Source organism: Zalophus californianus, chromosome 11 (assembly GCF_009762305.2).
Source record: "Zalophus californianus isolate mZalCal1 chromosome 11, mZalCal1.pri.v2, whole genome shotgun sequence".
Classification (NCBI taxonomy): domain Eukaryota; kingdom Metazoa; phylum Chordata; class Mammalia; order Carnivora; family Otariidae; genus Zalophus; species Zalophus californianus.
Genome location: NC_045605.1, coordinates 53,577,015 through 53,589,152, shown reverse-complemented (window position 1 = coordinate 53,589,152; position 12,138 = coordinate 53,577,015). Strand labels below are relative to the sequence as shown.

At 46.7% G+C, this 12,138-nt stretch overlaps 1 protein-coding gene across 2 annotated transcripts in view; it reads right to left on the bottom strand.

Annotated features, from left to right (window-relative positions):
* TENM4 (teneurin transmembrane protein 4) overlaps window positions 1-12,138 on the bottom strand; it is a 711,368-nt gene that overhangs the window by 126,622 nt on the left and 572,608 nt on the right. For both annotated transcript variants that reach the window (XM_027580077.2, XM_035722936.1), the window contains one exon: window positions 9,884-10,084. In XM_027580077.2, the coding sequence (XP_027435878.2) occupies window positions 9,884-10,084 (201 nt within the window). The remainder of the gene's footprint in view (window positions 1-9,883; window positions 10,085-12,138) is intronic.

Below are 12,138 nucleotides of genomic sequence, written 5' to 3'. Positions count from 1 at the left end.
CCTCCTCTTTGAAGCCTCCTTCTAGTGCCCCAGCTGGAAAGTTTCACCTCCTGCCTTCTCAAAGCACTTGATGTGAACCTTTATCAGGGCAAATAGTCTCCCCGTGTTGCCTCCCCAGCCCTGCCGTCGCCAGCCTCTACATTCCCTGGTGAGTCTTACACAGGAAATGTATCTTCTGACTACATCCATGTAACTATTCAAGGTTCTACCATTTTGCACAGAACAGAGGCTTGAATTCACAGATGCTGCTATAAGAGCTTGGTCTGCTACTTCCCAGCCACACAGCACACCTCTGAGCCTTAGCTTTGTTATTTATACAATGGTGGTAAGGATTCCTATCTGCCAGAATCCTAAACTTGATTTGAAAATACACTGAGCACCTACTATGTGCCAGCTACTCCTAGAGGCTAGGGTTTCAGAAATGACATTAAATTATTCCCGTCCTCAAGGAACTCAAGTCTACCCACGTGTGTAAAGGAGCACCAAGCTGCCACCAGACCCAGCACACAGTAGGATACTTACAAGTTACCTTCTCTCCCATGGACAGATATCCCTATATCTCTGTATCAGTATAGGTTTCAACATAACACCCTTCTCCCTCCTTCTCTCACTAAATTGGGCGGATGGTTTTTAGTCTCAGTGCAGGTTTCAGGAAGAAGCCAGAAGGAGAGGAAGGTACGGGAAAGGAGCCTTCAACTTCCTTATGGTAATTGGTTTCCTTCTGACACTGAGGCCAAACCCAAGCCACTCTCGGGTGCTTTCCAACTTCCATCCCTCTCACCGGAGGGTCAGCGCTGCTCCCAGCCCTGCTCTGTCCCACAGATCCAGTTGGCAGAAAGCTAATGAGCCTTGGAAACCACATGGCCTTTCACCTCACTCGAGGAGCTTGGAGTGCTTTCAAACCAAGCAGAAAAGTGGATTCCAGGATGTTGGTGCATAGCAGTCTCCACACTTACTCCCCTAGGACCAGAATTTCGAGCTTTAGGAAGCACCTATCACAGGAAGCAGCAAGCCACTGCTATTCATCTTAATTGGAGGCTAATCTGGCTTCCTGATTAGAGGAGTTCAAACTTAGCTTGGAGGAGGCCTCCCAATAGGGTCTGACTTTGCAGAAGGATAACAAGGGAGGAAAGGGCTGGTGAGCACAGAAGCCACATAACATGCCCAGGATGTGGATTTCTGGCCAGGGCTGGAACACTACCCAAACCTCACTGAAAGGGCCCAAATGGGTGAGCTGAAGAGATAGCGATGTTCAGTCCTCTTCCCAAAGACTCTGATATCCTTCTGTGAAAGGCCCACCTCTCCACCCAGTCACGTGCTCACCTATCTAAACTGGCTCCTGTACACTTCCACCTAGATGTCTCCCCGGCACCTCCAACTACATGCCAATATTAGAGTAAGCTTTCCAAAACTGAACCTCACCATATATCACACCTCTGCCTAAAATTTTTCAGTGGTTCCCACTGACAGATCAAACCTAAACTCTTTCAAGGCCATACGTGACTGAATGTCTGCTAACTTCCCTCACCTCTTCTCCCTCTCTCTAGTGCCACAAATATCCTAAGCAAAGCCACTCCAAACTACCGGTCTTTCCTGGAAAATGCCATGTTCTGTTGCATCTTTGTAACAGATTGCAAGTCTTTGACTTCTACAACTGGCTGCTGCAAGGTCCTTGTCTCTTCCTTCTCTCTCTGCCAACTCAAACCCAACCTATATCACCCACCTTAAATCCCGCTTCCTCTGGGAAGACCCTCTGATCATCCTGGCTGAAAGCCATCACTCTTTTCCTTGAGTCCCTGTAGTACCACCAGGTACCTCATGGTCAAGATCCAGTTTATGTGGCTCTTTGCAGTGGTATCCAATGAAGCAAAACCTTATGAACCTCATACTTGATTCATCAACAGTATCAGCATGAACTTTGGAAATGGCCAACGGCAGAGTTATGCCAGGGATAAACATGGGCTCTGAGCCCAGAGAAAGATGGATTTGAATCCTTGTTTTCCCAGAGTGTCTCTGGGCAAATCCTTCAAGCTCTCTGAACTCTGGATCCCTGGGAGCAACACCATCTCCGGTGTCAGAGGCTTATGTATTTGTTGTCTGAATGAATCATGAAGCACGTACATGAGGAGCTCTGTAAATGTAAATAAAATTTCCATTCAAAGAACAGTTATTATTTTAAAATTACAAGTTATATACCAGCAGTTTGATTCAGGAAGACAACTGGAGATTGTGTACAAGTCATCAGCTTGGGCATCCAAACAGAAACCCGATTCTGAAGCCCAATTTCAGGAGGGCTTCTATTTACATACTGAAGAGCTCCAATCTGATCAAAAATGTTCTAGGGCTGTCAGGGGACATTCTCCCAAATTACAAAGCTGCCAGCTCCTGGTTTATCAACCTTTAACTCTGGCACTATTTAGTTACTACGCCTGTTTGGGCCCAGTTTCCCAGTCTTTGATTAAATGTTAGGAGCTGACCATCTCATTGTGTCTCAACAATGCATGCTACATCCCAGACAACTGGTGGGCTCTTCTCTGTCTCCTTCCAACACCTCCCCTTCTTTCTCTGCCTCAGTGTCAATCTCTTTGGTATTTACTATTCTGAACTTTGATTTCGGGCTATCACTTGCCATTGGGAAGGGATACAGGAAATGTCAAGTCTCAATGGATATTATTCCTCGGCTGAAATTCTAACCTCGGGTTTCTTCTTCCGTAACATACCTATACAGAAATAGCCCGGCCTGATCATTTCCTTTTGATGTTTAATTGGATGTCAGTGCTGTGCTTTCTGGGCTGAGAAGCTAATGCTTCTCAGAGAGGGAACAATTCTGGCTACACACATGAGACTTGTAGCAGGGAGAATGCTCACGCTGAATTTAATTTTCTCTCCCATCCATGAACGTAAGACAATTTCTCTGGCATTAAAGCATCTCACTCAGTCTTTCTGTCATTAATAAGAATTAAATTCTGTTCCCTCAAATTTAAATGTAATTATATTTGCCTCGTAAATAAAATTGAATTACCATTTTTAAAATTTAGCACTAATGCAAATGCTATGTTTAGAGCTTTGATTTTTTTTTAACCCTGTTACTACTTTCAGCTTATTCTTATTTTTTTTAAACATTGGGCTTATTTTGTTGTCAATTGTGACTTAATTTGATAACAGATATTTTCCGCTCCCTATCTATCCAGTCATATTTGTTGTGAACTATGCTTTAGGATTTGCGTTTCTTTTTGGAAGGGGAGGAGAGGAATAGAGAGGAAATCAGCAGCTCAGAGGATCTGGGTTTGAATTTTGAAGGTCCCCCCTCAGCGAAGGTGGAACCTAGTCCAGGTTAGGCTGAGAGAGCTAAAGAAGGTGCCCTGACATGAAGTCTCACAGGGAAATCTTCAGTGCACATTGAACAATTTTTTAATCCAAGATTTTCAGCCAGGCATTCAGTGGACCCCATGGCTTGGGCCCTGCCTACCTTTCTGGTCTTCCTTCTTCTACCCACCCCCACGGCTGCTACTCTCCAATCAGAGGCAGGATGTTCCAGATGATGCTCCCGCACACCTGGGTACTTTGCACACACTGTTCCCTCTGCCTGGACTCCCCCCACCACCAGGCGCCCTCTAACGGTCTGGCTTACAAGTCTCCTCCCTGGGGAAGACTGTCTCAGCTTCTGCTCTCACCTTTCTTCCAGCTGAGCTCACTGCTCCTGCCCCTGTGCTCCCAAACCCCACATACACACATCAGTCAGAGCTCTTATCACACCACCTAACTAGGTGTCGCCCCCTGAGTGGGCTGAAGCTCTCTGATCCTCGGTGCCCAGAATAGCACCCAGCATGCAGGGAGTTCCAGGAAGGGTCACGAGTGAATGAGGTGGATGTCTGTTACTGTCAGGGGCAGGGGCAGGGGCAGGTCTGGAGCTGTTCTGGGATGCTCTCTCTGTGAGGCTGTGCCCCTCTCTGGAATTGAGCTCAGAAAGCTCGTTATCTGGCAGGAAGCTGATGCTAATGCTGTTTGGCCCTTGTGCTGTTGTTTGGGGATAAATATGTCAGCTCATTAATAGCTTCATCTAGACTCAATGACCAGGGATGGGCTGGGGGGAGTGGGTGGCAGAGGGTCAGAAACCGCAAGGAAGCTGAGTCGCTGAGAGAGAAAGCAAGTTGTTCAAGGTTACACAGACTCAAGTCCAGGTCTGGCTCCAAACCTTCACTGTATAAATTGTTCTCAGGCTTAAATTTGCAAGAGTCTAAGGGCTGTTTGGCTAATTTAGATTTAATCACGCATTCTAAAAATAGATACTTTATTTATTGAGTACTTATTGAATGCCAGCACCATGCTAGGCATTTTATACATATGTATTAAAGCTAATTTGAAAAACAACCCTGCAAAGCAGGTATCATTAGCCATATTCTTTGGATAAGCTCAGTCTTAAAAAATCTAGCTTGGTCCCAGTCCAAAACCCATGCGGTTCTTTCCGACTGCACATGCTACCTCCGAACCCATCCTCTAAATCTCCACCTGTTATTCCATGAAACTCAACTGCAATGAAATGATAAGAATCATAAACCACTAGCATAGGCATTTTACAGGCAGAATCTCTGTCATGTACTGCTTCTGTGAGTCAGCAACCCAAAGGAATGCAATGTCGCAAGAGGACCCTTACACACAGAAGTTATTTGTGGAAGACAAGACTGGAGCGAGCTCACAGAGCAGTGGAAATGAGGAGTGAATTTATGAGACTGAGGACCGAGGCTACTAGGCAGGGGCAGAGGGGGAGGAAGACCTGAAGGAGAGCCAGCAGAGGGGCAAACGATGGGTCTAAGGGACCACATGTGAAATGGTGTCCTGGAAAACATCAATGAGCCTGAAATCTTCTTAAGGAGTCATTAGGCTCTGAAAGAAAGGTAAACTTTTCTACTTGTAAGGACCATCTTGGAGAGGTTAAATTCCTTCCCTTTTCTAAGGCAGCCAAGAGAATGAAAGTCCAACTTGGGGTTCGTAGGGACAGTCACTCGGCTCAGCAGCGCTGGTGGGCGCACCCACTTTATGCATAAGCAGATGAGGCATCCAGCCCAGCAGGGCTGCTCCTCAGGGAAAACTTGAAGGAGGTGAAATGATGCCAGCTCTCCTCCAGGAGGGGTTCTGGCTGGCGGGCAAGGCACACGAAACTGACATGAGCTAGGTCTGGAAACTGACAGAGAAGGAGCCCAGGGATTTTGGTTTTAGCTCTGCAGGGCGTGCGCCCCTGCATGTGTGTGAGCGTGTGTGTGTGTGTGTGTGTGTGCAAGGATGTGGGGGTACACAGGATGGGCCTTAGAGAACAGATTAGACTGGTAATGTGCTGGGTTCTTCCTGGGCAGAGCCTCTAGCTTCTTCTTTGATGTATCGCTGGGTAAGTCATTTATTGAGTAATCGCTGAGAACCTAACCCATATCAGGCCCTGCGTTAGGGATACTGGTAGACCCTAACCACATAGAGTTCACAGCTTGGCAAGAGAGAGGCAAGATTACAATATATTGCTCAGTATACCACAGAGCTTGGGAGAGGGCTTGGAGCCATATCTGGTTTGAATTGGACTCTGCCACTTACCGATGGGGGGATGCCGGCAAGGAATTTCACTTTCCTGAGCTTCAGCTTCCTTATCTAGAAAATGGAACTGGTAATACTTTCTTTACAGTTTTCATATGAACCTTAACTAAGATAATGGTTGTAATGCACTGTTCAGTAGTTGGTACACGGTAAGCACTAAGAAATGGGTGGCTCTTTAAGTAACGCTCCATCCTTGTAAGGAAACCTCTTTGGATGGAAAGGGGGCTTGAGGCAAGAGCTGAGGACTTGGAAACAGAGCTCCTAGATTTAATTCATACTCTGCCACCACTTAGCTGAGTTACTTTGGAAGGCAGCTATGCTCACCACTATACCCCCAACGCTAGCTGAGTTACTTTGGACAAGTCATTTCCTTTCTCCAGCTCTTTACCATCGGTAACACTAACAATCACCACCACCATCATCACTACTATCATCCCCCCAAGACTGGAAAAGCCAAGTCCCACTGGGTGCAGAGTTGAGGACACCGGTGTGTGGGGGGTGGGGCCTATAACCCCTGCTCTTCCAGGCCATAGGCATTTGTCCCAACAGTTATCTCACACTGTTTGTCAGGAAGGAATATCCCATGAAGGAGGCTAGATTTCAGGAGGAATTTCTGAGCTGAGATGGAAGCCAAGCTGCTGGGAAGTTGGGGGTCTGAGTAAATCCTTACATAAAATCTGACTTCACTGTTTCCACAAGTGTAACCACAGTGCTGAGGAACTTGTCAGCTCACATTTCATGACAGGCCGGTCGCTGAGTACAGGGCATGTTGATTTCAGCTGCTTTCACTAAATCCTGTTCCCCGGGCCAAAGAGTGAGACATCTCTTCATCTCGGAAGAGGTGGTCCTCCTTCCTATGAGGGCCCAGTGGTGATTTCTGCCAACCCCACAAGCCACAGTCGGTGCCGATGGTGTGAGGAGCACTTCGGGTGAGCTGCAGCTGCCTCTCACGGGGGTCCAAGTCGTGCCAGACGTGGCGTCAACCACTTTACCTCCATCTTCTCACTGAATCCTTACCACAGTCCCATAGGTGATTTTACCATGAAGGAAACTGAGGTGGCAGGGGTGGGGAAGTTAAGCAACTTGCCGAAGCCATTCTACTAGCAGGGAGTAGATTTTCTGAGGCGAAGTCCAGTGCCTGTCCCACCACCTTATAGCTAACCCCCTGGACATAGAGACAGCCCCCCAGCTTCAGCGGCATCCAGTCAGTAAGGCAGTTCTTGCTCAGCTTTGTGGCAAAAACTTGATAGCTTTCAAACAGCTTCCACTGGCTGAAGTGCCCTCAGAAGGGCGGTAGGAGAGAGACGCGAAGCGCTCACTCTAGCCAGGCACTATTCGATGTGCATACATACGTTCTAGAATTTGACGGTCACATGAGCTTTGAGGGAGACATCATTATCTCCAGTTTTCAGATCAGGAAACTGAATTCCAGAAAAGCCAGTACCTTGCCAAGGTCACACAGTTAGCACATGGCAGTGGCAGGACCGAGGCCAGCAGGTACCACGGATACAGGGCGGGGGGCAAGAGAGAACCACCTTCCAAGTGCCTTTGCTCACCTTCTGCCTGGCTTCTGGGGGGAGGGACAGCTGAGGAGAAACAGTGGCCCGTGGAGAAGCGACGCGGAGTGCTGGGCCGCAGGTGAGGCCCAGGGGCCCCAGGCTGAACGTTGGCTGCCAGCCTCCTCGGGCAAGCCTGGCAACCCCTGAGCCTCAAGGTGATGTCTTACCTGGTCACCCTGCCCACGGGGTTGTCACCGTGGGAGTGTGTGTGCGTGTGTGATGTATCTCTGTAGGCTGGGAAGCACTTGACAAACACAAATTGCTATTACTATTGCCAGGGGAGACAGTAATTTTGAAGCCATCTTTGAAATTCCTGGCCGGGTTGGCAGTCATGACACTGTTTTTGTCAGCTGTAGTTTGGAGATTTAAAAACTATAATCTACATTTCTGAAAAGGCATATTTCATCTTGCCTCTATCAAATGTCTTCATTAATATCAGGGGCTCTCATCAGCGGCTGTTTTAGTCATAATCATAACAGCAGCTAACATTTACTGAGCCCATATCACAAGCTGAGTAGCATGCTAAGTGCTTATTTAATATCATCTTAAATAATTCACCACATGATAATTTTCCAAATAATAACCCTAGAGGGTAGGGAATGTCACCACCTCCATTTTACAGCTCAGAGAGGGGAAGGAACTTGCCCAGAGTTATAACTAGGACCAGGGTTTGAACCAAGGTTTGTTGAGCTCAGGGACACTTCTCATCACTTGGAACTCCTCTGCCTTTGCACACGAGGCCATACACACGTTTGACACCAGTTATGGGGGAGTGGTGTACGAGGAAGGGAGGAAGACGAGCTCTCACAGTTCTATTCAAAGTCCCTTCCACTGGGTCTGCCATGTCCTTTTACAGGACCAATGAAAGAATACTTAGTGATCTCACCCAAAGTTATACCTGCCTCCATGAAAGGCTGTACAGTTTCATCCGGGATTAACAATGCACAGACAGTTATATACCTATCATAAATTAGCTTTGTGGCCACATAACAAACAATACAAGCCAGTGTAGCTTCAAGAGGACCATTTTTTTATATTGCTATAAACGGAGCTATATAAAAAGAATTATTCCTAAGATCCTGCGCATCTGTGTTTGCAATCATGTCTTAATGCGAGCTTTGCAAACAAGGATACAAGTCCAATTTAGACTGCATGTTGAACATCAATTCTCCATTTAATGGGGCAAGGTAGTTCAGAGTATTCCAAAGGCACAAATGCTGCATGGATCTCATTTTTGCCAAAGGCCTCAGCCATCTTGCCTGATCACAAAAAGGACTGTTAACATGCAACATAATGAGTTATTTGAGCTGCACTCTGTTTACAGTGTGGCGTGGTAAAGAAAGTGATTTAAGTAAAAAAAACAAAAAACAAAACCATAGTGGGGGATGCTGCCACTTTTTAGCTGTGTGTCCTTGGGTGGGATTACTTAAAAATTTTCTGTGCCTTAGCTTCTTTATCATGATTTCTCTTCATTTGTTTGTTTGCTGTCTCCCTCAGTGGAAGCTCAACAAAGATCGGGACTTTCTCATCTCTTTGTAACTCTGATTAGAAGAGTGTCTAGTACATAGTAGGTATTCAAAAGTATTCACTGATTAAAGTATTATGTAAATCAGTGAAACAGGGGTGATGATACCTTTCCTGCAGGGCTTTCATGTGGATTTAAACAGTGGACTCTGTTGAAATGAGATCTGAGAAGTGAACACACCTACCATATCTCAGTACTGTGCTAGGTGATGCACACATGTTTTCATTCAGCCCTCCTCTGGAGAGCGTCTACAAATCGTAAAGCACTTATGAACAGAAGGGTGCCAATGTAATGATCCTTTGAATGTTATATATATATAAACCCTCTATATATGAACTGAACACTACAGTGAAGAACACATTCAATCATGTGTCCTTTCAGGTGTTTATTATCCATTCATCAGTATTTCTCAAGCAGCTGCCGTGGGCCAGGCCTGTGTTGAGTCCTGGGCATGGAAGGTGAACAGACACGTTTGCTATCTTCATGGAACTTACTGGCTAGCAGAGAATCTGGCCAGAATGGCTGGTGGGGATCAGGTCACAGAGAACCCTAAATAATACACTGATTTCAGACTTTATTCTGATGAACAAGTGAAACCAAAGTGTTTGAGAGCTGGGACCCGAGTCCCCCACGTTTTTTTAGAGAGGTGGGGAGAGGAAGGGTGGCGCAGAGGGAGCAAGGGAATCCCAAGCAGCCCAAGCAGGCTCCCTGCTGAGTGTGGAGCCCGACCTGGGGCTTGATCTCACAACACTGAGATCACGAGCCGAGCTGAAATCGACAGTCAGACGCTTAACCGAATGAGCCACCCAGGTACCCCTGGACCTGAGTCCTTTAAAGCCTCATCCCTGCAGATCTCACCTAGGCACACTGTTCCCTATGGCCTTTCCTCTAGGATGACCACCATAACATGGGAGATGACATTTCAATCTACTCTTCTAATTCACATGGTTATAGGGCAATGTTTTCACTCTCAAGGCACCACTATGGAAGAAATGATGTGAAGATTAATTTCTGAATCCTCTGCTGATCTAAAAGTACAGGTGCTGAAGGATGGTGTTCAGGGGAAGAGGAAAAGTAACACCCCCCCTGCCCGCCCCCCCCCCCCCCCAGCTAAATGACTGGGAACAGGGTCAGATCACTGATGGGGAATGAATGGTGAACATGTAATGGTGGAAAGCTCCTCCCTCCGGCCACGTGGTGCCCTTCTCCCCACACTTACCGATAGAACAGTCGTGTCCTGTCCAGCTTGGGTCACAGCTGCAAAGGCCGGTGTCTGGGAGGAAGGTTCCGTGGCCCGAACACTGGTCCAAGCACGTGGCCCTGGGCGTCTCACAGTTGGTGCCTCCCCATCCCACGGAGCAGTGGCACTCGCCTCTCACACACACACCCCGGCCTGAACACGTGGGGTCCATGCAGTCCACTGTGACACGGAGCATAGAGAACAGAGAGAACACAGGTGAGCATCTGACCAGTGAAGTGGTGAAGTACTACACTTTGTAGTGGAGGGGCTTCACCCTGGTGAGAGGACACAGACTTCCTGTGGAGAGGCCACTGAATATAGTAAAGAGAAAGAACTTGAATGAACAGTAGACCTGGGTTCCTGGCTTGATAGGAGGCTGACTGTTTACCTAGGGGAGGTTCTCTTGCCTGTAAAATGTGGATACAAATTCCTACTTCTTGGTTTGTAAGGCAGAGTAAGAAATGCATATCAAGGGGCACCTGGCTAGCTCAGTTGGTAAAGCATGTGACTCTTGATCTCATGGTTATGAGTTCAAGCCCCATGTTGGGTATGGAGCCTACTTAAAAAAACAAAAAAAGAAATATATATCAAGTGTTAGCATGGTACCCAGTGCCTGCGACGCCTGTGATAACTGCACCAGTTAGCAGACAAGACTTCATTTTGTTCCCTTCTGTGTATCCAACTCCTAGAATGGTGCTCAGTGCATAGGAGGTATTCAAGAAATCTTTGTCGAATAAACTATTATTGTTTACCACTTCACAATACAGTCTTACCACGAAGGTGGGACTCAAAGAGATTCCTTAGTTGAAAAGAGAATTTATTTTTCATTTAAATTCCATTAGATATTATCATCTTCCCAAAGTTCCTGTGATTGACACAAACTTTCAAATTTCAAACCCTCACTTTCCAGAGGGCAAACATTTCAATGACTATTCAAAATTACATGCACTGCCATGAGAGACTCTGGACTCCAGGAAACAAACTGAGGGTTGCAGAAGGGAGGGGGTGGGGGGGTGGGGTGGCCGAGCGATGGCCATTGAGGAGGGCACGTGATGTGATGTGCACTGGGTGTTATATGCAACTAATGAATCACTGAACACTACATCAAAAACTAATGATGTACTACTATATGTTGGCGAATTGAACTTAAAAAAAAAAAAAACCCCAAAACCCGACAAAATTATATTCACAGGCTTTGCACAGCTTCTCCTCATGTAGTGGGTGAACTATATAGCTGTGGCTCACAGCCAAGCAACCCCTGTAGGGCTCCTAGAGCCCAAGGTCAAGGTGGTCTCAAGAGACCAACCCAGAAATAGAGAAAGGAGAATCACATTGTGGGCTACCTTCTCTGTGCCTGCACTATAGGAAGTGCTTTACATATATCCTCAGAATCAGTTTCCTCCATAACCCAGTGAAGTACAGATGAGGAAATTAAGGCTCAGAGAGGCAAATAATTTATGCCAGATCATACAGTTAACCCTGTCAGAGAGGAATCTGAAGGTCTATCGGATTCTGAAGCCAATATTTGTTACTGGGGTTGATTTTCCTAAATCAAAGCTTTAGCTATGGGGCTGCACAAAATTAACAGAGACCTCTAATCTTCCGTAAAGCCCTGCACAGAAAAAGCGGAAGGCTCCAGTTCACATGGAAAGTGCAAAAGGCAGCAGAGAGAAGACAGAGTTGGCAAAGGCTGGTCCAACTCTACCAAAAAGTTGTGAGATGTGTCTTTCATTTTAGGAAGGCAGAGGATTCCCATTCCTCTTGCAATTGTAGGGAAGAGTGGTGTCCTGGTAGGGCTGCCACGTGCAATACCTGGAAAAAGGGTTGACGGTGCTGTAGCGGGTGTGGTCAGCTTCCTCCAGGAAGCCCTCCAGAGGAAGCCCTGTGCTCCACAGGAAGGAACTTGGCATCCGATCTTGGAGGTCCTAGGTTCAAGGGTCATGGGACAAAGGCACACCAACCTCCCTCCAAGCGTCCTGTTGGCACGGTTCTAGGACCACCGTCAAGTCATGTACCTCCTCCGAACTTCCCGTGTCAAAATTATCTAACTCTCAGTTGCTAATGAGGACACTGATGATTTGGAAGGACCATGTGAGCTATACACTGTTGCCAAGAAGTTACTTTTCCATCCTATCACGACCTTCAGTGGCATGACTTGGGTAACCTGGAGAGAGGCACTTTTACTTTATTTATAATTCAGGCATGATTTTACTTCATTGATTAATTAAATTTTA